At 50.2% G+C, this 25,270-nt stretch overlaps 8 protein-coding genes across 8 annotated transcripts; 5 read left to right on the top strand and 3 right to left on the bottom strand.

The window, feature by feature from the left end:
* Window positions 1-670: 670 nt before the first annotated feature.
* On the bottom strand, window positions 671-3,562 carry MAM_01777 (uncharacterized protein; the record flags this gene model as incomplete). The annotated part of the gene is made up of 1 exon (XM_040820576.1): window positions 671-3,562. The coding sequence occupies one exon, from the start codon at window positions 3,560-3,562 to the stop codon at window positions 671-673; it is 2,892 nt and encodes a 963-aa protein (XP_040682064.1).
* Window positions 3,563-5,234: 1,672 nt separating this feature from the next.
* On the top strand, window positions 5,235-7,775 carry MAM_01776 (Heat-labile enterotoxin, A chain; the record flags this gene model as incomplete). The annotated part of the gene is made up of 1 exon (XM_040820575.1): window positions 5,235-7,775. One exon carries the CDS (start codon window positions 5,235-5,237, stop codon window positions 7,773-7,775), a length of 2,541 nt encoding a protein of 846 aa, XP_040682063.1.
* A 1,238-nt stretch (window positions 7,776-9,013) lies between these two features.
* MAM_01775 (serine/threonine-protein kinase Sgk2) lies at window positions 9,014-11,329 on the bottom strand (the record flags this gene model as incomplete). The annotated part of the gene is made up of 1 exon (XM_040820574.1): window positions 9,014-11,329. The coding sequence occupies one exon, from the start codon at window positions 11,327-11,329 to the stop codon at window positions 9,014-9,016; it is 2,316 nt and encodes a 771-aa protein (XP_040682062.1).
* A 3,996-nt stretch (window positions 11,330-15,325) lies between these two features.
* Window positions 15,326-17,127, top strand: MAM_01774 (Protein kinase-like domain protein; the record flags this gene model as incomplete). The annotated part of the gene is made up of 4 exons (XM_040820573.1): window positions 15,326-15,982; window positions 16,037-16,264; window positions 16,421-17,047; window positions 17,107-17,127. The coding sequence occupies 4 exons, from the start codon at window positions 15,326-15,328 to the stop codon at window positions 17,125-17,127; spliced, it is 1,533 nt and encodes a 510-aa protein (XP_040682061.1).
* A 962-nt stretch (window positions 17,128-18,089) lies between these two features.
* Window positions 18,090-19,042, bottom strand: MAM_01773 (uncharacterized protein; the record flags this gene model as incomplete). The annotated part of the gene is made up of 5 exons (XM_040820572.1): window positions 18,090-18,119; window positions 18,181-18,345; window positions 18,409-18,477; window positions 18,547-18,558; window positions 18,617-19,042. The coding sequence occupies 5 exons, from the start codon at window positions 19,040-19,042 to the stop codon at window positions 18,090-18,092; spliced, it is 702 nt and encodes a 233-aa protein (XP_040682060.1).
* Window positions 19,043-19,934: 892 nt separating this feature from the next.
* On the top strand, window positions 19,935-21,324 carry MAM_01772 (protein-tyrosine phosphatase; the record flags this gene model as incomplete). The annotated part of the gene is made up of 2 exons (XM_040820571.1): window positions 19,935-20,055; window positions 20,108-21,324. 2 exons carry the CDS (start codon window positions 19,935-19,937, stop codon window positions 21,322-21,324), a joined length of 1,338 nt encoding a protein of 445 aa, XP_040682059.1.
* Window positions 21,325-22,084: 760 nt separating this feature from the next.
* Window positions 22,085-22,821, top strand: MAM_01771 (uncharacterized protein; the record flags this gene model as incomplete). The annotated part of the gene is made up of 2 exons (XM_040820570.1): window positions 22,085-22,303; window positions 22,369-22,821. The coding sequence occupies 2 exons, from the start codon at window positions 22,085-22,087 to the stop codon at window positions 22,819-22,821; spliced, it is 672 nt and encodes a 223-aa protein (XP_040682058.1).
* Window positions 22,822-24,136: 1,315 nt separating this feature from the next.
* Window positions 24,137-25,055, top strand: MAM_01770 (uncharacterized protein; the record flags this gene model as incomplete). The annotated part of the gene is made up of 3 exons (XM_040820569.1): window positions 24,137-24,192; window positions 24,273-24,639; window positions 24,696-25,055. The coding sequence occupies 3 exons, from the start codon at window positions 24,137-24,139 to the stop codon at window positions 25,053-25,055; spliced, it is 783 nt and encodes a 260-aa protein (XP_040682057.1).
* Between the last annotated feature and the right edge of the window lie 215 nt (window positions 25,056-25,270).

The raw sequence follows: 25,270 nt of genomic DNA, 5'->3' as shown, positions 1-25,270 counted from the left end.
TATCAGTATCGCCCTGCTCTTCGTCCGAGAACCCTAACATGAACTCCGATTTGATTTCTCCTAGCGAGAGGTATCAAGAAGACGCTGTGTCTGTTTTGTGAATGTCATATACACTACAGTGCCTGCAAAATGCACGAGTTTCAGGCCCAGAAACAAGGCATAACAGGGCCAAGTTTGCGGCATTTAGGCATACATCTTTGTACATCTTCCATCAGCAGCAGCATCATCGTCAATATCTTGCAATTGAGCATGCTGACTGTTCAGAAACCACACCCCCTGCATGTTATCCCCTCCAATTTTCGTGTTCAGAGCGCTCTAGGGCCCAACGCAATTCCCAACATTACCGACCCTGTTGACAGCTTTCTTAGGGAATTGCTACACGGGCATGACACTTTGGCTACACGGGCATGACTCTTACACGGGCATGACTTTTACCACTTCTGATTGGTCGCATACTTTCTTGGCCCCACAGATACTTCCTCGGAAAGGCGGTGTAGCCAACTTCACTAACAAGCTCCTACATCACCATGAATTGCAGTCACTTATCGTTGTGGGCGCGATTGGTCTTCTGCTATCTTGCAAGCCTGCATTTCGGATTAAACTACCGTCCTTGTACTGTTAGCCAGTAACTGTCAAATACTGGCAAAAGACGTGATGTGGTCTACTTAATTTATTGCCTCACAACGATACAATCTGGATCTTCGTCATCACTCTTAGCCAGTTCCCATTGACTCCTTGTCCTGCGAATGTTTCGTTGCGTCCTCCGTCCACTGTACCGCACGCCTGTCGTATTCCCAGCATTTAGGACTTTAGAAGGTCTACCTGGCCCTTGCTGGGCTGAGATGCCAATTTGGCCACCAGTTTGTGTGATGGTTTCTCGAGTAGCTTTATGCACTCTCCTAGCAAGAGTTGGCTTATTGAGACTTCCTGGCGGTCGACCTCGTCGCCCACTTGGTTGATTATCAGATCGGCTACTTGATGTAATAGCTAGGCTTTCTGGGATAACCTGCGCTGTATTCTTTGGCCTTCCACGTAGTGCAGTGGCAACTTTCGGGTCAAGAATTCGTCGGTATGGATCTTGAGATGCCGATTCCCGTAGTCGCCAGCGTGGGTGGACCTCCCATTTAGTGAAACGTGTGTCAGAATCTAGCTTTGCGTAGACTTTATGATAGCATGGGATTCCCAGCTCAATAGAGACCGTACAGTCGTCGTCGCAAAGTCCAATAGAGTCGGGGAAGGGATTCTTCCCCGTCGGCAGAAATTTGCGAGCAATACAGTATTGCTTGTTGATTAACCCAAGTCCTTTCGATGACATGGTTGTTCGTAGTTCACCAAGATAGTTTCCCATCGAACCTAGGTATTGTGGAGCAGTCAGGACATCATCCTGTCCACAGGCATCCTTAAAGGCACGTTCTTGGTCATGTATCATATCCTGCATTGCCTCGACGAGTCGGTAGAGGTGGCTCATGCCATTTAATAGATAGCTTTTGATATTATTGTTGCTTGCTTCTGTGCCGGACGTAACTCGGATTCCGAAGTTACGATAACGACGGATAAAGCAACGTGCCCATTGAGCACTAACAGGCATATAAGTCGAGTAGAGGTATTGTAAGATCGCTCGTTGGTCGTCGAACTCTTTACAAAGATCTCTCCATGCCTGCTCAAACGCTTCCTCAGTCTCGGCATAGAGAACCTTTTTCCACATTAAAACAACGCCTTGGTAAGTATGAGGAATCTTATCACTACTCGACCGATCTTCGATCAGATGCTTATCTGTAGTGCTCAACCCGCCATCCGCCTGTGAGGGAATGTCTTCACTGTCACTAGCGCTAGGGCTAGTAGTACTGTCCTCACGTTGGCCCGTCCACCTAGTCTTCGATTTAAGCAAAACGTTTGAAAGGATATGATGAATACAAAGCTGTTGCTGTGCATTTGGAAACTGATCATTAACGGCAGCTTTCATAGCCTTGTCGAAGTCTGTGATGATGACATCTGGTTCCCTGAGTGAGTGTTTTGTAATGAGCTTGCGAACACTCTCTGCAAGGAATTGGAACCCCTCCCTCCTCTCGTTATCTATTAAGCCAAATGCAGCATTGAACACAGTTCCAAGACAGGTTTGGCCAGTAGCCTGGAATAAAGGAAGCTTGAAGCGATTAGTGTTATATGTGTTATCAAAGCTAATAACCTCGGGGAAGCGCTTCCACATCTGTAGACAGTACGGAAAGGTCCAGACAAGACCAAGCAGTCTATCTGGATCATCATCGGCCCATTTCGCGATGTATGGGATCTTCTTCTCATCAAAGAGTTTGATCAATGCCGCAGTAGGTGTATAGCCATTTAGCTTCTCTCGGTTAATGAACGAACGGGCATTATAGATATCCTTCCGCAGGAGTGTTGTATCGGGGAATTGCTCCTCAACCATAGCAGCTACATCACTGGCTCGAATACCCGCGCGACGGCTTGCTGACTCGATGGTTGCTTTAACTGGTGTAGTAAGGCGGCGGTGGGAAACATGCGCAGATGGCGTAATACTCCGTTCATGGTTATGCTGGTGATGTTTCGGGTCTCTATGTTGTCGAAGAAGCCACTTGCCTTCCTCTAGGGCTTCAGCAATTATCATCCATTTGCAATCACACTTCCGAGACCTTCGGGTTCGAAGACCAGAACCCCCCGAGGCCCGAGATTGTCCAAACCGGTCGCATTGAATGGAGTACCTAATCAACCGTCCCTTATAGGAATATTTATTCCGCCGAATAATACCAAATCCGTTCTCCTTTGCAAATGCGTTGGTTGTTTTAAAAAGAACTTCGGCCGAGGGCGCTGGGTCGCCAGGGATTATTGGGTTCGGAATTGGCTCCGGGGCGGGAGATAGAGACTGTCGCATAGGCGAGGAACTAATATTTTCGGGCGTCGGTGATATTCGAGGAGGTTGTGTGGGTGACCTACGAGGTGGAGAGTACGGTGGAGGAGAGTCATATGCTTCGAAACTTAATGGTGACCATCCCCATCTCTCTCGCCAAGCTTGTACACGTTCGTATGATCGAGCAAGGTCTACAGTTAGCCTTCGACCTTCGCCGGTAACCTCTCGTACTATGCGCATTGCGGACTCGAACTCGGCTCTTGTCCTTGTTGGGAGATGCTGGGCGGATGGGGGTGATTCGGGAGGTTCAGAGGCGAATGGATCAAATTCTGGGCCTGGTATAAGCGCTCTGACTCGCTGGCTCCATCTTTTTCCACGGAAGAAGTCATTTTGAAGATATATCTCATAGTCAGATCGAAGGCCCCATGCAGGCTCATGGCGGCCCTGTGAACCATGGGGGTGTGGGAGACTTGAAAGTGTTTGCGGGAAAGAGGCGAACAGGTTATCGAGTGCATTTTCGTCCCCGAGGCCGTAGAACTGACCGATACTCGTAGCAGAGCTACTCGCGGATTGTGGTCGGTCTTCAACTGTGGAAGGACTAGATCTGCGTCGCCGACTGGATTTGTGTCGCTTTCCTCTTTGTGATTGATCACTGGGACTAGGGCTCCGCGACCTGCGAGGAGGTGTGCGAGGCAAAGACATTGACGTCTTGAGAAGAGAACAAGATTGTAGTGAAAGAATTGGTCGCTATCTCTACAGCATAGGGTGCCGTATTATGGTTTATTAAAAGCTACGAAAATGAAGAAAGCAAGCTCGAGGGGGTCGCCCCGACTGCGCGACCACTGGGTTGCTGCGTAGTAGCTTAGCCGAAATGAAGTAATTTACACAGAAGCAAGGTTAAAATGGCCCAGGTACTTGCGGCTGAGGTGGCAGAATCCAGCGTCGTTAACAGAGACAATGCGACCAATCAGAAGTGGTAAAAGTCATGCCCGTGTAAGAGTCATGCCCGTGTAGCCAAAGTGTCATGCCCGTGTAGCAATTCCCCTTTCTTAATAGATCACGGTTGGTTATAATCCAGCAGGGGTTAGCTAACGTGTAGCGCTTTACGCCCTATAGTTTGTCTTGTATATGAGCCGGTTCCGCCGCGTCGGTATTATTTCTTGACAGGGCTGCTTACCACCCTGTCGCTGTCATATATTCCTGGTACCCCAGGTTAGAGTCCACCCCCCCGGCCAGCACCTGTGCACTGCTGTTCAGCATATTCGCTTCTCTTTGAATCTGGACGCAGCCGCTTTGTTTTCTTCAAACATTGCGCGGTGGCGTGCCACTACTGCGCCGAAATGGACACACCTCACGAACTCCCGCTCAGGCATCGCCACCTGATCGCCGACAAAGCCACCATTAGCATCTATCATTCTCACGCATAGTCTGCCTCGAAGAACAAGACCAAACTGGCCATAACCATAGCCCCTGCGGCGGGTCCGCCTCGACCATGACCCGACCTTCACACGTGCGTCCGTTTATTGCCTGGGAGGCTGGTCTACTCAGAAGGGCACGTCAAGGAACAAGCCGTTTAGTCTGGTACATCTTGAGTCGTTTTCCTCTCGAGCAGAAGCAGGAGGCTTGCTCAGCCGACCCCCAAGTGACTTTCGGGCAAAAGTCAACCACGGGAGAGATCAGTTCTGCGTTGACTTTGCCAATCGCCAGAACAGGGATGCCAGCGGCCATGGCTTGGCCACCTAGTCCCCATTGTCTGGGCACCTTGAAGTGGGATAACTTTAGGCTTTCTGCATGCGGCTATAACAGCCGAGACGACTCCAAAGCCGCCGCTTCACCACCTGCCAAGGCGTTTCCACAGCCTTGTCGGCACCCCCGTGGCCCCTATCCCTGGACTTTCCAAGGCTTGCTTCGCCTTGACCTCGTGCACGATTACCTCCAGGGCCAAGACCGCACGATGCATGAGCTCTTCATGCTGCCAAGCCGTCTTAAAATAGCTTGGTACCTAGGGGAGATTTGAAAGGCGAGACTGCACGTGATGGGCAAGTCAGGGGAGTTATATCCCATGTACTACCGGTGGGCTGAAAATTGGGACGACTCGAGCCTAGGGCAAGAAAGAATACTACCGGGCATTGGGAAGCGCGTGCCTACCTAGTTAATCATTCTTTGATTTTTTTCTCTTACGAAATGTAAAGAAACTAGCCATGCGCACTCCTCATTAGGAGGCGGCCTCGAGCTACAAAAGTAAAGTCTCTAACCACCGTGAACAACATGGACAGCAACGAGAGTCACATCCATACGTGCACTCTATTCGTCCCGTGAAACATACCCTCGAAGCAAGGAGCCGAGTGAACAAAAGATTGTTCCACCGCCTGCCATGAAGACACTCTGGGTGTCCCCGTCCGTATGGATAGCGGCTCTAGTTGTCTCAGCATCCGGCCACACCCTGCCCTCAGCAGACGCTGCTTCGTACAACGACAAACGCAGCACAGAGTCCCAGCAAGTGTCCGTCTTCCGCGGCGAGTACGGCAGAACGCCGCAACAGGTCGCAGATGTCGGAGGTCTAATGTCAAAAGGCTACGCGAGAAACTTCGACGTCCCGCTCACTCCGGCCGAGAGAGGCTGGGGAAGCAGCCTGACCGAGCACATAAGCGGACGCAACAAGGCCGTCTCGCTGTTTGTTTCCACGACCTACGACCCCGTGATTGCGATGAAGTTTGCCAGCGGCGGGGAGACGGCCGAGTTTTACATCTACGAGGCGGCGCTGGACGACAAGGCCATCGACGTGGAGAAGTCGATACGCAAGTTTGAGAGGTCGTACGCGGCCACGCAGAAGGAGGTAGCCTTCGTCAAGGGCATCCCGAACGAGCAAATCAGGGGCCATTATGTCATGAGACCGGGCGACTATGACCCCACGACGCATCTTGGCATCGACGAGTTTAAACATCGGTTTGCGGACCGCTGGGTTCCGAATCCGCAGTTCAATCAACGCTACCTGTCGACCAAGTCTGCCAGGACGCAAAGCCAGTTTGATAAGTTATATAAAGGACCTACCACGGCGCAGCAGGAGGCATTCGCCAAAAGCTACGCGGCGCAGCTGGGCAAAAAGGACGTACAAACGCCACAGTCGGCAGCGAAGGCGCTCGAGTCGTTTTTCAAAAAGGCTAGCCCGAGCGAAAAGCTGCTTGAGAGCTCCCGACCGAACAAGAGTCGCCTGCCGAAAATGAAGCCCGTCGACGGGTCCAAGGTCCGGACCAAACCGGGCAAGGGGCCGGCCGAGGTGGGGCCGAGGCCGGGTCCGCATGTGCCGGGGACTCCGGAGGTGCGGCCCAAGCCCAAGCCGGTAGATCTGGCACCGGCGAAGCCAAAAGATGTAGCGCTAGCCAAGAATGCAGAAATGGTGGCTGCCGCGGAGAGGCTGTCAGAAAAGGAGTTTGCAAGCGCGTCGCGCAGGTACGGGCTTAAAGCTATCGTCGAAGGACGGTGGAACACGGACCTGTCCGTGGTGAGGTCCAAAGCCTTGGGCCGTGGCAAGCTCTCGCTCAGCTCGCCTAAACTATTGCCCAAGGGTAGCAAGCTGAAGGCTGGTATGGGCGCGTTGGGGGCGGCAGGCATTGGTCTCTGGATCCACGGCATGGTGGAGGCCTTTACGACCGAGACGAGCGACTGGGATAAGGCGGCGGCTGTGACGGCCATTATCCCCTTTGTCGGCTGCGGCACGAATCTCATCGCACAGGCGGAGAAGGCCGACGCAAACACCGCCCTCGTTGCCGTTGACACGGGACTATGCGTTCTAGGCGATGCGCTGCTGCTCGGCGGCGTTACGGCCCCCCTCGGCGTCGTCGTCCATCTGTCCCGGTTCCTCGTCCAGTTTTTCGAGCCGCCGCCGGACCTACCAACCTATCAGGAAATCCACGCAATGCGGGATAAGCCGTGGCAAGCCTTCCTTGAAGAGCACCTGAACAAGCACCTCGTCTCCGAGGAGTGGCGCAAAAAGCTGGAGGCCGCCGTCGCCATCGAGTCCCTAGGCATCTGGTCCAAGGCCGCCGACCGGGTCGGCCTGCTTGAGGCCGCCAAGGCAACCGTCTTGCAGACTCCGGACCTGTCCGAGTCGCGGGGCGAAGCGCAAAAGGCCATCGAGCAGGTCCGGAACGGCGCCAAGGCCGAGATCCTGCGGCGTCAGCGCCGGTACCTGCTCAGCCTGCCTCAGACGCTGCACGAGGGCTTCGCCAAGTGGTTGGCGGCGACGGCAGACACGTATAACGCGGACTTTGTGAGAAAGATCAAGTCCGACGACATGGTCGAGCGGTATCCCAGCTACAGCAAGGTAGTCGCCTGGATGTTCTCGAGGCAGAGAGTATACGCGGCCTCCCACGAACGGATGGCAACTGCCGCCTGGCTACTCGAGGGCGATCCGCCGCCAATGCCCAGCCTCTTCACCTTGGCCTACTTCGTCGGCGTCTCAGCCGGCGTCGACGACCCGCCGCCGCCAAGGATCAATCCGAAGGGCGGACCGGGCTTCGCCAAATTCACCCCGGCGGAGCCCGGGGACTGGAAGTGCGCTGTCGACCCGGACGTCATCGACCCGATGCTGTACTTGGAGGAGAAGACAGGCCGAAAGCGACACCTGGTGCTCGTCCGGCACACTGTCGCCGTCGTGCGCCTTCTACTTGGCCATATCAAGGAGTTTCAGCTACCCGCGGAGGGGGAAGGCCTGTCTAATGTCCAGGAGTTTCAAATGCTGATAGCTATGTACATCGGCAATACCTTTGCCGACTGGAAGGAGATACATAGACACAAGGTCGGCTATATCCACAAGGATTTTGAAAAGGACATGATTGGGCTTATGCAGCGTCTCTATAATATTCCTCGAGCCGAGGCCGGGCAGCTTGTTCGGACCGCAGGTGAACACGCCTAAATAACGTATAACTCTACAATATCGTCAGCCCTCTATTTTTGTTTAGAGTTTTACACTAAAAATACTTCTTTTTTAAAAAATTAATAATAAAAGGAAATAAATACTAAAAAATTGTTATGGTCTGAGCTATGCTCGACCCTAGCAATGCGATGCAAGGCGCTGCAAGGGATGCGCTGCACGCTAGGATGTGTAATAGGACATAGCCCGTGCTAGGACCTAACTATATAGTGCCAGATTGAGCAAGCTGTGGGCAGCTTGTTTATTACGTACCCTTTTGGCTTAATAGCTAAGGGGTCCAGCATCGCTGTGATGACTGCGGCTGGCACCCGCTATAGCTCAATAGGGCCAGTCTATTATGAAAATATTATAAAATAAAAAATATTATTAAAATTACTTATATTTATATATTTTAAATTAAAATATTTTTATATATTTTACTATATAAAAAGTATAAATACTATTTTTAAATACTTTTAAGTATTTTATTTAATTAATTATTTAAATTTATATTTTCTTAGTATTTACTAGTAAATATAATAAACTCAAGCTGTAGGCTTAAGTAGACATAAGGCACTATATAAGTGCCTTATTAGATACTTGTTAAATACTTATTAGATGCACATTAGACTTATATATATATAATAGCTAGAAAAGGAGAGACAGAGAGCTTCTTTCTTTCTTCTCTGTCATAGTCTGAGCTATGCTCGATAGCGATGCGATGCGATGCAATGGGCAATAAGACAGGGGACATAGCCCGTGACCTATATAGTGCCAGATTGAGCAAGCTTAGGGCAGCTTGTTTATTACGTACCCTTTTGGCCTAATAGTTAAGGGGTCCGGCATCGCCGGGATGACTGCGGCTGGCACCCGCTATAGCCCAATAGAGCTAGTCTATTACATTCTCTTTCCTTAAGTTTATAGTTAATACAAGTACTGCTTATATGCAGTTGCCTATAAGGCTAGTTCTAACAGTAAAAAAGGTTTTCTAATTAAAAAAAATAAATAAAAATACTTATAAGCTATAAAAAATATCTTATAATTTAATTTTAATTAATTTAACTAATTTAACTTATAAATATTATAAAAGTTAATTATTTTATATTATATTTATAATTATATTATTTTTTAAAAATATAGTATTTTAGTATAAAACTCTAACAAAAATAGAGAGCTAACAATATTATAGAGTTATACGTTAAATACATTTGTATCCTGTGCTCCTAACAGCTAATTAATTATTACTTAAATAGCTCATTAATAGCCTCGTCAAAGGCCCCTATGACGGCGTTGTAAAGTTGATCCGGTTCACCTGCAGGGGTTCCGATATTCAGTCTCGCCGTTTCCCCAAACATGATAGACCTGATTTTGAAGCAAAGGGGCTTGACAGCATGAAATGAATTTGGGAATTCGTCTAGAATTCGTTCAAGTTCATTTACAGTCATATGACCTTGTTTAGCGTCTGCAATATCCTTAAAACGGCCAGCCTCCCACTTCCTTAACATGCTCTCTCTAGGGGCCTTGTTTGTGCCACCAAAGCTATTGATCCAAGAGTATCGTGCACACATCCACAGCAGAACATAAAAGAACGACTCAAGATCGTGACGGTAAGTGTGATCAACGTTCTGTAGTACTTCAATAGCTATAAACTGCATTGTGCCGGTCTGGTGTCGCGCCCTACTAGGACCACTATCCCGAACTTTGGCAAGATCAAGGTCAATAAGCATACCCCTACAGCCATTAGCATTAGCTGCCTTTGTATCAGTAATGATAATGTTATTTGGTGAGATGTCACGGTGCAGGATGTTGCCAGTAGTGTAAAGAGATTGGTGTGCCTTGATAGCGTCCCGTAATGCCTCCAGCAGTTCCCTGACTGAAAGAAAGTCGCAAATAACGCGACCGGCAGGCGAGACAACGAGGCAGGAATAGATCCTGTTCTCAAATGCGTTCCCAAAAGTTGAGGGATACAAGCTCGGTTTGGCTTTTCCATTGGACCGGTCATCGGAACGACGAATCAGGTTTGACCTTTGGCGGTTCAAACGCGACCTTTTTGACCGTGATGCGTCGTCAGAAGATAATCTGCGCTTGTGGGCGAGTTTGTGTATGCTCTCTGAGCCAACAGCCTGAGAACTCTTGACCTCTGTCGCCATGTTGCGTGATGCCAAGTCATGGAACCTGTGTGGCTTCGGAAAAACTAATCCTTTCCGCATATCAGCAATGCTGGTGATTTGATGATATAGTTCAAGTCTCGCCACTCCTTTGACGCCTCTTTGGGCTACCAGCTTGAGATGTTCCACCTCTAATGTACGCTTATCTGATGCCCACGATAGCTTGGCAACGTTTCCATTCTGTGTTTGATAGCAAGTAGTTCCTCGACATACTATAGCTTTATGTCTGACCAGCAGGTTCTTCAGCTCAATCCTTAATTCTTTGCTGTTTATATCCCTTAAAGTAATATAGCGATGTCCTTTCTTCCGCTCGATGAATGTATCAAGACCTATCGCCTCGCTATCCATTGTAGAATATCCAACAAGAGCCCGAGCAAACTTCTCTGGTTCTGTATGGATATTAAATGTACCTGAGCTATATAGGCCAGAGCGGTCAAAAACCCACAACTCCATTGTAGAAGCACATAAGAAGAATCCGTGAACAAACCGGCGTGTTGGCTGATCAGCGAAGACACTTCGCACATATCTTGTAAGCTGGAGGAGGGTAGCCTTAAATTTACCGATCGATTTCTTTTGTTCCCCGACGATAAGAACATCCTTGTATGTGAACGTACTGTTATCTTTCCCAGTTGGCCGTCGAAAGAAGAGATCCATCTGGCCTTTACGTTCTTTGAATTGGTTGGCAGTCCTAGTGGTATAGAGCTTATTTTGCGCGCCAGTTAAGCAACTTGCTTCTAATGACTGCAACCAAGCCCAAACGTGTTTTTCGTCCGGACTAGTTGGGAAGTGCTTCCACTTCTTCCCATTATAAGCTGCCATAGTCTTTTCCAGCATTTGCTTTTTCTCCTCGCTCCAGCTCTTCGTGCAGAAGAACTTATCCCAAAATCCGTCAACATTGCGATAGACACAGTCCTTAATCTCAAAGAACAGTTCCCTTTCGATCATATCGCGGGTCTCGCTATCAGCAAGCCAGCTAGAGTTGCTTTTAACAGGTGTCCCATCAAGGGTTGAAATCACGTTGCGAGTAGGAGGAGAAATGAGGGCGCTAAGCGTTTCGATGAGACTGATAACAGCTTCCCAGATTTCAATGTCCGGCGTCTCGTCAATGACGCAGCGGACAAGGGGGAAGAATAACTCGCGGCTTAATCCTGGAACATGTTGCTTTATAGATAGCAGGGGTATTGCAACATTGGCCGTTCCGTCAGGGCCCGGAAGATTAAACGCTGCTGTAGAGCCAACTAAAGCGAGGAGGAGGTCTGCGATATCTTCGTGTCGTGTGTGCGGAGATTCTTCGAAATTATCGAGCTTGAGCTTGTCTCGAAATCGATCGAGCGTATCGTTAAGCGGGTGGTCCGAGATAACACTGATCTGATGCTTGGTGAGAGTCATGTTGTGGACGAAAAAAGGCAATCAATCGCAGCAGAACGGAGCGCCTTGGGAAAAAATGAAGAAGAGGAAGAAGATAGTGCAACGAGAATAGGCCAAGGGTGTACGGAGAAATTAGGTATCACGTGCTCAGCCTTGTGATGGGGGCCTATGTAATGTTGAAACTGTGTGTATTGCACGCAAAGTACAGAAAACTTAGGTACTATAACAAGAGGGGGGGGGGGTGTTTAATATTATGTAGAATAAAGTATACTAGGCAAAATAGCTTATTAATATAATATTACTTTAAGAGGTTAAAAAAGTATTAAAGTTTATTTAACTATAAAAAAGTATTAATATAGTAATATTATAAAATATAATAAATTATATAAATAAATATTATATTAAGTTATAAAAGCTTTAAGATTTATAGTTATAAAAAGTATTAATTTATAATATATATTATAAACTAACTACTATTATTAAATAAATATTTATTACTAATATTATAAAAGCTTTAATAGCTCTTTATAAAAGATATAGTATTTAGCTCTATAAATATATATTATTCTTTCTAAATATTCTAGGATATTTTACTATAAATACTAAATATTATTATAATAATTTTATTATAAGCTTTAATAATTAAAAATATATATTTAAAGACTTTTTAAATATAAACTTACTATAAAGCTAACTACTATTAAGCTATAATAGTACTATTAATAGTATAAAAATAGTATTATATTTTCTAGTTATTTACTATAGTAGAGTTTTCTTAGTATATATTATAATACTTATAGTATATAAAGTAAAGTACCTGTCATAGTCTGAGCTATGCTCGACCTTAAGGGAATGGATGCGCAATGCAATGCGCGATAGAGGACAAGCCCGTGCAGAACCTATATAGTGCTAGATTGAGCAAGCTGTAGACAGCTTGTTCAATACGTACTCTTTTGACTCAACGGTCAAGGGGTCCGGCAAACCACCGGGATGACTGCGGCTAGCACCCGCTATAGCCTAATAGGGCTGGTCTATTACAGTACCTTTCTATAAAGTTATATTAAATTATTATAATAGAATTTTTAAGTATTTTTAAATAATAGCAATAAACTTACTTATACTATTATATTTATATAAAGTAGTTACTTATTTAATACTAATATTTAGAAAACTATTTCTAAATTATAAAGTAATTTACTATTAAGAATTTAAAGAAAACTTTTTATCTATTTTATAATAGTAATATCTAGTATTAAAAATAGATAATACTAATTCTCTCTTTTTATTAGTTAGATACTATTTTATCTAGTAAAAACAGAGTAGCCTGGATAGAGGAATAGAGTTTAGTGTCGTTCCCGCAAGGTTCTGTTAGGCATCCTGGGGGGTTTCAAGCTGCGTCCCAGTTGTGGATTAAATGCCGACATATGTTGTACGAATTAGAGTTGAATTATCTGGCTGTTTTGTTGCGTGTCTTCGGGCTATGACGGATCGCAAGAAAACGTGTCCACGGTACAACGTCAGGATCCCTACTGTGCTCTGTTTATTGCGCCACAGTCCCACAGCTAATCGGTATCACGATCGCCACCGCGACCAATGCTTCGGGACGGTCCGCCCAGCCATGCCTGGTCAAGCGAGTCGAGGCGCCTCTGTGGACTCTTCCCTGGCGGCAACGCTACACACTAGCTGGAGAGGAGCTAACGTCAAGGCACATACATCACCCTGGGAATCTCGTCCGTAAAGACCTCGCCTTCCTTCGAAATGTCGAAAAGCGCAGTTTGCAGGTACGCCGCAACGTCAGAGAAGAAACGGTGATTCGACGGGGATGAACCAAACCTCTAGAGGACGCACCATCTGGCTTGAGCCCAATGATCGTGACAGAGTTTGCATGACTGACGGATACACTTCATCGACTCTGGTGATGCAGATGTGAGAGGCAATCTTGTTTTGCCGTCCCGTATCAAGGGCATCCAACTATAGGCCTAATTGTTGAGCGCGGTCGCGACACCAGTTACGGATATGTACATTTGAAGCCTTCAAGTCCCATGTTATTGTACGCCGGGAGTCTGGGACCCCTTTGCAGCGTGTCATGTGTATTGAAGCGGGCTGCTTTCCCGTCACTGTCAAGTAGAGTCTCTCGCCGGCCAGACTTGCTGGCCTCACTGGAGACTACATCAAGACGTGCCGAAAGGGCGGCTTCAAGAACGACAAGCTAGTACCGGTACGCTCCATCACTGCATTGTAGCATAGGCTATTCCGCCTCGGGCAACAAATCACCTCTTTCTGCCTACTCGCTGCGGTAGCTTCAGCAAATGCGCTCATTATTGGACAAAGGACTTTGCAGCGCCACGTGGTGTCCCCTTGAATCTGAATACGTTCACTTCAGGAGATAAGGCAGCCCAGGGTGCTCCGTGGCAGCCTGTCGCTGGCCTATGGGAAAACTCCCGTTTCCAAGGGCAGATTGGATTTTACCGGGACACGAGGCGGCTTGATAGAGATGCCCGTTACCATTGACAGTATGGCTTGATCGTGCCCCGCATTAATTACAAAAACTATTGACCGTGGCCATGGTTGCACATAAACCATTTGTACAATCTGAAGCTGGTGCAGTGCAGGCATCATGGGAGTCCGTTCGTTTCTGGTGGTTTCCCTGCCAATCTCCCGCTGCTTCGTGCGGCGACCTTATTTTCGCGGCACTTGTGCACTGCGCCCTTTGGCTGCGGAGCTGCACAACGGTTCTTCGTGGTGACACCTTTCCTCCGTTGACTCGTCGGTACAGGCTGGCGTTTCGACCGGGGCCTTGGCGTATTCTGGTCAGGCAAAAGCGGCGAGATGTCCACTGTGTGTCCGGCCGTTTTGCCTGTGGTTCTGCGTGATGGGCCCTGCGTACCATCGTCCCCCACAGCCTGTCCTGACGGGCTTCGAGTCCGCCGACTTTTCTTTGGTATACTCTCGCCATGCTGAGTCCGCTTCCGCTTTCGGTTCGCCGCGATGGTGGCCGGTGCAGATGTAGCTCCATCGTCTTGGTTCACATTGGTTACATCTAATTTGCGGTTGTCGGCTAGGCGGGATACTGCAGTATCACGGGTTTCGCGAGATGCCCATGGCAGCTCGAACTCATCTAGTCAAGGCAGGTCAGTGTCTCTTCCGGTGAGCCAGAAGCATGAGCATGCACAAACCTAGTGAAGGTTCCTTTCCAGCTGAGTTAGGGCCGAGAAATGATGCACAGAACATGATTATACTGTCAAAGCTGGCGTTTCGAGAGAGTGCTAGGTAATGTTTCATTTGTTCGTCGTTGAGCCGGGAAAAGCCTGAAAGCATGAAACCCGATATGTACCTCTGAAAACTCTTCAGTTCCTCAAGGCGTTCACTCTTCCGTTTCTCAAGTCTTGTAAGGAACTCTGCTTGGGTTCGAGCATCGTCAGCAAGTTCGGCTACATCACGATGGAACGATTCTGGATCCTGGATAAACATTGTAACAGTATTAAACCGTTCGTGTAGTTCGCCAAAAAGGTCTTCCCAATCATAGTCAACTCGCCAAGCTGGCCAAATGTACTCCGGTGAATCTTCAAAGTTGATGTGTGGGACTCTGCTCCAAGGCATGACTTAGCGTTCCGTTGGGTGTGATGTGGCGAGGATTGAGGAAGAGAAGTTGGTCGAGTTGGTCGTTGATGTCGTCCCGCCGCCTTGACAAATGGAGTGGGGGGGTCTTCCGGGCCGACCCAGCTCCGTGCCGTCCCCCCCACAGCCCTTGGTCAACTGGTGCCTGATGTCGGCTAATCGGCAGCCTTCCAGATGTCGCGTGAACTTTGCTGATGAAACACGGCGGTTTACAATGGCGGTTAACGGTGACGGTTAACGGTGGCGGTCGACGGCGGTGTGCAGGCAGTTTGGCCGTGAACGTGTATATATAGTCCTCGAGGGGGCCAAACGGTCGTGCCGCGGACATTGTCATACGATATATCTAGTATCTACCTCTAAAATCACAGATTCACGGTCCACCACTTGCTTACTGACAACATGGACTCGCCTACCAACCCCATGTCGGAAGGTTCAATAACCCGCGCGGTCGAGAGGCTCGGGGCTGAGATTGAGAAGAAAAATCTACTGGGCCACCAGATCCTCACGAATTCTTTGGAGGATCTGTCTCTTGCGGACGTGCCAAACGACGCCAGGGTCATATTCCCTCCCACGGCTGACGTCACAAAGCACGACTTCGGCTCTTCCACCGCGGTGCATATTACAGCGGAAGATGTAGTGGTAGTCCAGCAAACTTCGAAAGAAGCCTGGTTTACACTGAATTATGGACACCAAGCTTGTTGCTTCTTCTATGACCCAGGAAGTGACAATATCTTGTTGCAGAATATCGGACGGGGCCAAATCGATGTCGAATGCATTGATCCTGCAATAGGGGGTACTTGCGTCCGCTTAAAACGCGTCGAAGCAGCCCGTGTAGCCCCTGGACCTTGGAGAATTTGGTCAGTGTCGGCGACGCGGGAGATTCTGGTCGAGTTTCTCTTGTTGCGGCGGCGTTACAATCTCGAGAAGCTGCTTCCGGGACCGAGAGCTGGAGTGAAGAGAAGAGAGTCACCGGTTATTGAAAGCTCCAAAAGCAAACGTACAACCGGTGGCGGAAACGACAACGAAAGTATAATTTTGTTCAACAGCCCGGATCAAGTAAGTTGACCAGATTTCACTCCGAAACTGTGTTGATCTAATTTCCGCGATCAGGGAAAAATTCTTTCGGACGGAGCAAAGACCATAGACGTGGGAAATCCTCTGATTGAGCTTGAACCAGGAGCAGAAATCTCCATCAAGACAGTGGATCAAACAGGTTCAACTGTCGGGGATGCGGCAGAAAACTACTCCGTGATGAGTCTACGTGAGATCTCCAAGTTCAGAGGCATAAGATCGGTCTTTCGCGCGAACCATTCGGCATTCGGCGACATAGTGGTCAAGGTAATAACCGAAAGGTCTGGACCTATGTCGTCAATACCAAAGATAGCACGGATCTGGTCAAATGAAGTACGCAGCATGCGCGGCCACGACCATGTAAAGTCTAGCCCCTGAAATACTTGCCCACGTGGAGTTTGAGCACTGACTATGGTTTCCTAGCCTGCAATTATTAAGTTCCACGATTTAGATGCTAGATTATACTCTATATATATGGAATATTTGCCGTACGCTGACCTTGCAACATCACCATGGGCAAATAGACCTGGAGACTTTTGCTTCACTGGCACTCTTGACGATGCCAATTGTGTTTTTACTGGCATGGCGTCTGCAATTGAATATCTCCATAACAAAAGAATCATCCACAATGATGTCAAACCCGGAAATATCATCTATCATCCTGGGCGAGGACCCATCCTTATCGACTTTGGTCTTTGCACCAAGCTCGGCGATCCCCCTGTACGAGGCGGAACTGCATGGTATGTTCCACCTGAATTACTGGATTTTCAATCCAGGGGACCTGAGAGCGACGTTTTTGCGTTGGGAGTTGTAATGTTGTATCTGTTGAAGAAACTTCCGTTGCCCGAATCTACTGGTCGTCAATGGCCGATAGCATCTATTTCGATTGCTCCCGCGCAAATGCAAATGAGAAATTGGCTCGACAGAGTGGCTGCCCTCAGACGTCAACTTGAACCGACAGATCTAGAGGGCTTAGTCAAAAGCACTCTGGCTTCCCTCCCAGAAAAAAGGGCATCAGCCCAGGATTTAGTACGACGTCTGCAAGAGGCAGTAGGTCGTGTCAGTCTCACAAACAGTCTCCAGCCCCGTTGCTAATACGGTTGATACAGAAGCAATCTATGGAACCATAAAGCTAGCTGCTGCGTTGATGCATCTGGACAACGGTACATAGCGGCGTCTCAGTCCCTTGCTTCATTATTTCCTGGGTACTAATGTCATTCTCAATAGGCGCTTGTCCGATTTCGGTCAGCATCATCTATCGCCGCCAAGACTAGCTGCAGCAGCACGAAGAGTGCATAACCAAAGATCGCAGAGGGGATGGGAGCACAGATTGTCACGGACCTAGATGCCTCACTCATTTAGGTCAAGTTACGCCCACAAAGGTTATCGTGTATATATAAATGTCGTAGGTCAGGTCCTCAAATTGAACCTTCATGGTCTTTTGACGCTACATTCGATGTGATATGAGTTGAGTGACTACTACTACTGCAAAAAGCCCTCGTATTGGGCCCTTAACACATCCAATACTTCAAGGTACACAGCCAATACTTCAAGGTAGGATGTGATGACTTGGCTAACCCGCCATCAGGAAGCACCCTACCGCGGCGACTGTCGAACCTGGTCGTGCAGTACAAATCGACACGAGCTGCCGCATGGAACCATGACGAGATGGTTTCAATTTAGTCCGGCTTCCACTATAGCAGTCCAATCCGCGGAACAAAGTTCACAGACCGGCACGATGAAGATTACTCTTGGCGATTTCTTGGATACGCGACGTCATGATGAGTTGGTTGGTCGCCCCTCAAGCCGACTGCGCAGTCTCGTTGCCTTGAGATTCAAACCAGCATCTCGCAGCATAGCGAAAGGCAAAGAGTCTGGAGTAGTGTTCCTGCTTCTAAACGCCAGACGAGGTTAGTAGCTTGTCCGGATGTAGTCGAGATGCTTGTAAGCAAACACGTGTACTTGCCTGCGGCAACTTTTCCCGTCCTCGGCAACACTGAGGGCGGCTAGTCCTGTCGTTTTTCCCCTCGCGTGCGCACTTTGCGGCCTGCAAGTAGTGTCAGTAGGCTCTGCTCGAAACGTTTCACATGAGCTAATCAGGTAGACGTGCTTGTTTGCATCCCTAGTAAAAGGTCAGTTACTCTTTGGTGGAATAAAAGCAGAAGTGGTCGGTCGGGACTCACAGCTTGCTCCCAGTTGTGGAGGGCAGTCATCCTCTTCTCCATGGCAGCGTAGTTCATGGTGTCGAGCTCATGACAAGTGAACCACTTGTGCTGCGGCCTGTCACCCATTTTCAGCTCATATTCCGGCGCGCAAGCCCTCATGTAGCCGGTGTAGAAGTATCCAGCCTGGACACGGGTATGGGCATGTTAGCCGGCGGGCTCTGCTGCGTGGCCATGACACGTCCTTACGTCAAAGGGGATCCGGTCCCTGCTGTCACAGCACTTCTTCTTGTTTTTGCTGTCCTTGCAGATGGTCGCCTGGCTCGTGAGTTAGCACCGGACCCGTGTCATTGGAGAATCTGTACCAAGAGCCGGTGCGAGACTCACTTGGTGGCAACCCTAACGTGGGCCAAGTCAGCTTTGCTTCAACGAACAAGACGTGGATAAAACTTGCAACTTGCTCCCAGGCGCGCAAAGTGCATTTGGCGCGGTTGAGACCTGTACAGGAGAGATTCTTTAGCTTTTCGCAGTCGATTGCAGGCTGTGCTGGCTCAGCGTCGGCCCTCAAACGGAGGAGCCCGGCCGAAGATGCCTCGACGTGAGTTGTGTCGGCACTGACAAGCCAGAGTCCGACGGACAAGATGAGAGAGATTTGGAACTGCATAACTGCTGCGGAAAAAACACCTTCTCTGATGGAATCTCGCAAGATGGCGTGGAATGATGTTGGAGTGTGGGATTTTGCTGCCGCTGCGTTGCCCTTTATATGCGTACGGAATAGTACAGAAGAACCGAGAGGATCGCCGCTGGCCTTGAACTTGTACTTGAAAACGAGGCTGTTGTTTGACTGTTCGATAAAACGGTGTCCCAGAGTGCAACGAGTCATGCCGAGATCCCTTGTGCCCAGATAGCAATGGTGCCGATCCTTGGACACCACCGCTTAGCATGTAATAAGATTCTCGGAGTGGCCCTGCGTCGCATGTATTAACGCTATCTGGTCAAGTCCCACTTTTAGCCTAGCGGTGTGACTCTGTTGGGGTAAAAGTTTCGACTGATAAACTATCGAGAACCCGTTGGTCACGATAGTTGTTAGTTTCGAGCTTAGACTGAGGGTCATGACAGGGGGTCTTGAATCAATCCAGCAGAGTATATGGACAGGGTGGAATTAAAAGGATTCTCGGTGGGCTTAGCAAAGAAAAAACCCTTTTTTTTTGGTCGCTGATAAGGGGATTTATTGCGTTTAGCCTTTAACCACACTTGCAATAATCTCCAACTTCCCTGTGTAAGTTGCCCTCGATGACGTTGATTTCCCAACAAGTTCTCTTGATATAGCCCACGTGATCCCGGCTGAAAAGCGCGCCGAGGACCAATATTCGCCTCGAGAGTCAACGCTAATCGTGCTGTGCGTTCAGTTTCTGCACTTGGTCGGACCTCTCCGTCAATGTTCCTCTGCTGGTTCGTGTCTTGTGACCGTCACGGTTCCACCCTGATGGCCTGCGCCGGATCCTTCAAGTAAAGGACTTGGGTCATTCAATAAGCCTCAAAGGCGTTGGGCGTTGTGACGCTTTCGGTATAATCCAGCGACGCTTAAATCCATGACTCGATTCCCGCGGACCTCTTGAAACGAGGCAATCACCGATCAAATGTTGTTGACAAGCCAATATCATTGGTTCACGAAGCGGAAGAACAGCGTAGAGAGACAACCAAGTGGAAAGTGGAAATTAAGACATAAATAGCCTCCTGTGGCCGATGGAAGGGCTCTCGAATCCCACACCAGCATGCTCAAGAGTTCATACTATGAGAAAATGTCCTTGAAAACATTATTTCTAACGCTCTTAGGGCTTGCTGTTACGGTCCAGTCGCTCCCTGGTGCTGGGCCTGCAGATAAAAGGGCGTTGAGTACGTCTAATCGAGTTCCGTGCACGGCATTGACTGACGTATTCCCCCCCAGATGCCGCTGCGGAAAGGGGCGGATTCAAACGATTCACCTGGGTAACTGATCGCCTCCGCGACGGCGACAGACTCGCGCGTGCCTCTGCCCCCTACTACAACGACAATGACGCGGACCACAAGTTGACCGAGGAGTCGATCAAGTTCCTACAGGAGCAAAAGATAACTCACGTCATTAGTCTCAACCACAAGGCTCACACTCCAGAGATCTCCAACGCTCTTCGCTGGGCGGGCATTGCCTACACGCCACTGCCTGTCGAGGACTACGGCAACCCAACGTCCAAGGACTTCCGCAAGGCCTACAAAGCCTTCGACAGGCACCGCACAGGAACGCTGGTCTGGTGCGGCTACGGACATGGCCGAACCGGGACAATGATATCAGCCCTGCAGGCGTACACCGAGGCGGAGAAGACATTGCCTCAGCCACTCACACGTGCCGACTACGACGCAAACCACGTCGAGAAACCCGGGCAGCGAAACACGCTGAACCAGCTCCAGTGGGATCTGGGGATACTGTCGGAGCTGCCGCCCCTCGAGGCGTTTGGCGAGGATGGCGAGCCGCCCGCCAAGAAGCCCCGTCTCGCCTCGGCGGCAGACGCAATATTCGGCCTCACCCCGTGGCAAACCTTTGACAGCCTCCTCGAAACTGAGGGCCCCGCCCCCGAGGATCTGATCTCGGACGCCGACTTGAGAAGCTTCTTCGACCAGATGCTCACGGAATATCCGCCCATCCCGTCGCCGCCACAGACGGACGTGTGCGTAGCATCTCTTTCCGCCGACGAGCAGGCCATCTGGGAGTCGCTTGAAGCATACGGGCCGGTAGGCTCCATGAGCGAAGCGCAAGTACAACAGGTCCTCAACGAAATCATGGTCGAGTACCCGGCAGCGGAAGCCAGTGTCACCGGTGGCAGCTGTGCCAACGGCGCGGGCGCCTTTGGTGACGCAGACCTGATGGCCTTGCTAGACACGCTTCCCGTCGTTGCAGAGACGGAGCTCCTGGCCGCGGATGCAGGGACGACTGCCGGCGTCGAGGCTGGTGTCGAAGCCTTGGGAGACGAAGATATCTTGGCTATGTTGGAGGCTGCCCCCGCGGCTGTTGAGGAACCACTTCTGCTAGAGGCACTCGCTGAAGAGGCTGTAGGATCGTCCTTGCTTGAGTCCCTTGTCAAGGCGGCATTGGAACTTCACTTTGTGCCTCGTGCCTTGGGGAGCCTGTAGTCGCGCCACGCGGTCCGATTTATATTTGGCTTGTTCTGTCTTTTTGCAATGCAGCAACAAGTATCTTAGTTCGTATCAGGCGACGAGTGGATCACATCCATGATGCGGTCCGAGCGGTTTTGCTGCGGACCGAGTCATATCAGGGCTAATTCCATTTAGTTCCGGACACGATGTTGGTCAAAAAGAGCAAACATGTGCCGTGGGCGGCTACTGCGTGGCTTCAATTAGAAACGGTAGTACCCTATACTCTGATGAACCCAGATGTCTTGGGCTGTAAGAAAGATGTCTTTGGCTATGAGAAAATCGCCGCAAACAACTTGAGAGTGTAGCACCTAGTCGCCGGCATTGCAGTCCAATCAAGGGGATTCTCGACGGAGATCTTGTCGCCTCCACGAGACATTGTCAGGACTCCATCGACATGATCCTCCTTTTCCTGGTCGATACGCCATCTGTCCACCCCCAAAAGTACGAATTTCCAAGCCTCTCAGGTCTCAGCAGGATGATGACGCCATGTATTGTTCGGGACTTGTATCACATTGTCGGCGGCAAAAGGACACAAAGAACGCGGCGTGTAGCGAGTTACATTCGACGAGGGCCGTGACTGTCGCCTCTTTCTAGTCGACGACTCGATCAGGAAACAAGATAGATTGCTACCGTGACAGCTCAGAATCCCCTTACTACCGCTTGATGGCGACGCCATACGCCGCAGTATCAGTCTGTCCTGCTTTGGCCGCATGGGTTCGCCAGCGTGCAGAGTAACATGGTCAAAACTTACAACGTAGCAGGAGGAATCAAGCGCGTTGATCCACGTCACGAACTATACAAGGGCGAAAAAGTGTATTTATACCGAGCAGTGAGCATCCCCCAGCCTGAGGGTCAGGGACGCTTCCGAGGCATGGAGCTGGGCCATGATACTCGCGGACGACTCGGCCGATACCAACAACGCCTGGGTATCAGAGTCTGCCGTCGCCGACGTGCTGTTTGTAGAGACAATCACGGGCGACATGTCAGGAGATGCCGCAGAGTCGACCACGTCGCTTATAGCTGCTAGCCCGGTCCTCGAGCGCAACTGTCTACGGTCCCCCCCGACGCCGACGCAATGGCTTGTCGGTTGCTCAACGCCGGCCTGTACAGCACTTGCTACAATCTCGCCCGCTGCGGCTCTCTCCTGCCCTGATCTCGGCCTACCGCAAAAGCGCACGCGCAAGCACCCTGATAAACGATCTGTTCGACTATGATTCCGACTTGGCCCACAGACAGCCAAACATCCTCGCCCACGGCTACGCCGCCGGCCGCCGCGATATCGACGCGTGGCAGGACACCGTGACCGAGGTATACTTTGACGCGCTGGAAAAGGGCCACGGCTGCTTGACGGGGGACTGGCCGGTCTGGGCCGACAGAATTCCTGACCTCTCTGTCGACGGCGTTGACCATGGCTTCATGTGTGCTGCGTTTGCGGCCCTTGCCCAGCCTTCTGCAGCCCGAGAGATGCCGTGAATCAGGTAGCGGCCCGAGGGGCGTCGGCGAATACCGCTGGGTCCGGGTCGGGTCAGTGAAAGGGCTGCTGGTGTACGTGTACATGCCATTTGTTGCTTGGCTTTGCTGCTTTTTTCTGCGGCCCCTTGGAGCCAACTTGCTCGGCTAGGTTGGACGGTTGAACGGCAGAGGTGATGTCAAACAAAGCACGTGCTGCTGCTCATCTACTCCTGAAACTTGTACTTTATGTAAACAGATAATACGTATTTCATTACCAAGTCGTAGCTTTGAGCTACATGTTCGAGCGTATAACGAGACTTGTGCGTTGTCACTGCCCGTTGATCAAGGATGGCAGTCAGCGCCTTGGAGTTGGAAAGGAACAGTTCCGGCATTATCACCAAGGCTGCGTGCAACCTGATGGCTCAAGGCTGGCAATGCTCCGCGTCAAAGTAAGTATTCTCTCCAAGCTAAAAAAGCCAGTTCGCGTCCGGAACAGGCCATCAACGTCCCGGAACGGATGTGGCTCGCAAGCCGAAATGCTACCAGTCTAGTCTGGCATCAGGCCCCGGCATCCTTGTTGCACGATTCAGTACAGTCCGCTCCCCACGGCTGGAGGAACGGTACCAATACCAATCATAGCCAGGGGCATTACCAATTCCATCATATTTTCCGGGGTAAAGAGCTAGCAATACGTAAAAATATGGAGACTAGTGGCCGTACAAGGCACACACACACGACGCCCGAAAAGATTGCGAGAGGAAAAATAAACTGGACATTTATAGGAAGAATGAAGGATTTCTCTCTGCAGCAGAGATGATGAGCGACTGATCAAGTCCTCGTGGCCGCAGCTCGCCGCGTAAACATCGAGGAGGGAGACAACCCATCATCTCGTGTTGACTAGCAGAGCACCACGCGACAGGGCGCTGACAGAAGTGCTGGAAGTACTGCGTCGGTACCGAACACGTCCGTTTTATATGACAGGAAGCAGTGGCAGGACGGCAGGGGCAAGGAGGCAGCCTCGACAGCCAGACAAGCCGGCCTTGCTTGGCCGTTTGCGCGGGCAATTTGGAAGAGGGGATGATCGGGGCGGAGGAAATTCCCCGTAAGCGCCGACACGGAAGTTCTTATTATTACTACATGTACCTTGGCATTGATGTGCTACATTCATGAGTGAACCGCGGCCTGCTCGTCTGACACAGCAATGGTACGGCGACCTTGACTCAGTCCGGGACAAATTCTCCAAGTTGCTTGGCAGTCCACACTCGTCTACAGTCGCACATTAGCTTGCATCTGCAAACGGAAGCTCCATTACCCCAGCAACTCGGTGGCCGTCCACATGACGCTCGGCTTCGGCGAGACGTTCGTCTACCTCAATCTCCTGTACTACGTGAGGTAAGAATCCCCTTCCCACAGCGGTAGCGGTCGACGGGGCTCCCAACTTGCCGCCGCCGCCCCTGCTTACGCCTTGTCAGCACCCTCATGCTTCACCGCGAGTACTTCCCCTTCCTGCCGACCCCGGAGTCGGAGCCACGGGGTCCAGTCGACCAGCCCATGCTGGGGGCGCCCGCCCCCGAGGGCTGGTGGGACGACAGCTCCCGACTCCTCTTCGGCGCGGCAGAGCACATCGCCGCCATTCTACACGAGGCCTCCGAGTGTGGCGTGCATCTCATGACGCCCTTTGCCGGGTTCTGCGCATTCTCAGCCGGCTACCTCAACCTCTACGTGGCGAAATACCCCCGAATGAACCTGGGCCGCAGCCCGCGAGCAAGCGACTGTCTCAAAATGTGTCTCGACTACCTGGAAAAGTTTCGACTTGTCTGGAAAATCGCCGACGGATGGGTAAGCCGCCCGCAAGCATGACACGACCGTGGCCACCGTTGCGCTAACATTGAGAGGGCGGCACGCGCAAGATCAAAACGATACACCATGCATCCGTGCTCTACGAGCGAGCAACCGAGGACCGGACACGATACCAGGGGCGCACACGAGCAGACTTTGATACTCTACACCAGTCTGTCCACGAGTTCCGTGTCGTGGATAGATCCGACGCGCATACTCGGGAGATTCGGGGCGCGGAGCGGCCCTCGGCGCAGGCGACTTGGCCGGTTCAAGGGCACGAGCACGAGCACGAGCACGAGCACGAGCTCGACACTAATACCTTGTTGAACCAGCTTTTCGCGGAAGTCAGCAATAACCTCGACGAGCAGGGGGCCTGGTCTCAATGGTGGCCGGCGATTGATCAGGTGGATCTTTAATGAGCTGCGTAATTACATCCGGGGTTTTTTTTTTCGTTGAAGCTTCCAATGAATGAGTGACGACCTTTGATTTTTTTGATTTTTTTTTTAAAAAGGGCTGTAATATCTGGTTTTCTATACATGTCCTATTTTTATTTCCCGGTCTAGAAAAACAGTCAACAGATAATGCACCTCTTCATATGGCTCCCCTCCCGTCACCGCCAACAAATGCATAC

Source organism: Metarhizium album, assembly GCF_000804445.1.
Source record: "Metarhizium album ARSEF 1941 chromosome Unknown scaffold_2, whole genome shotgun sequence".
Taxonomy (NCBI): Eukaryota; Fungi; Ascomycota; class Sordariomycetes; order Hypocreales; family Clavicipitaceae; genus Metarhizium; species Metarhizium album.
Note: the sequence above shows the minus strand (reverse complement) of the source record. Positions and strands in the feature narration are given on the sequence as shown.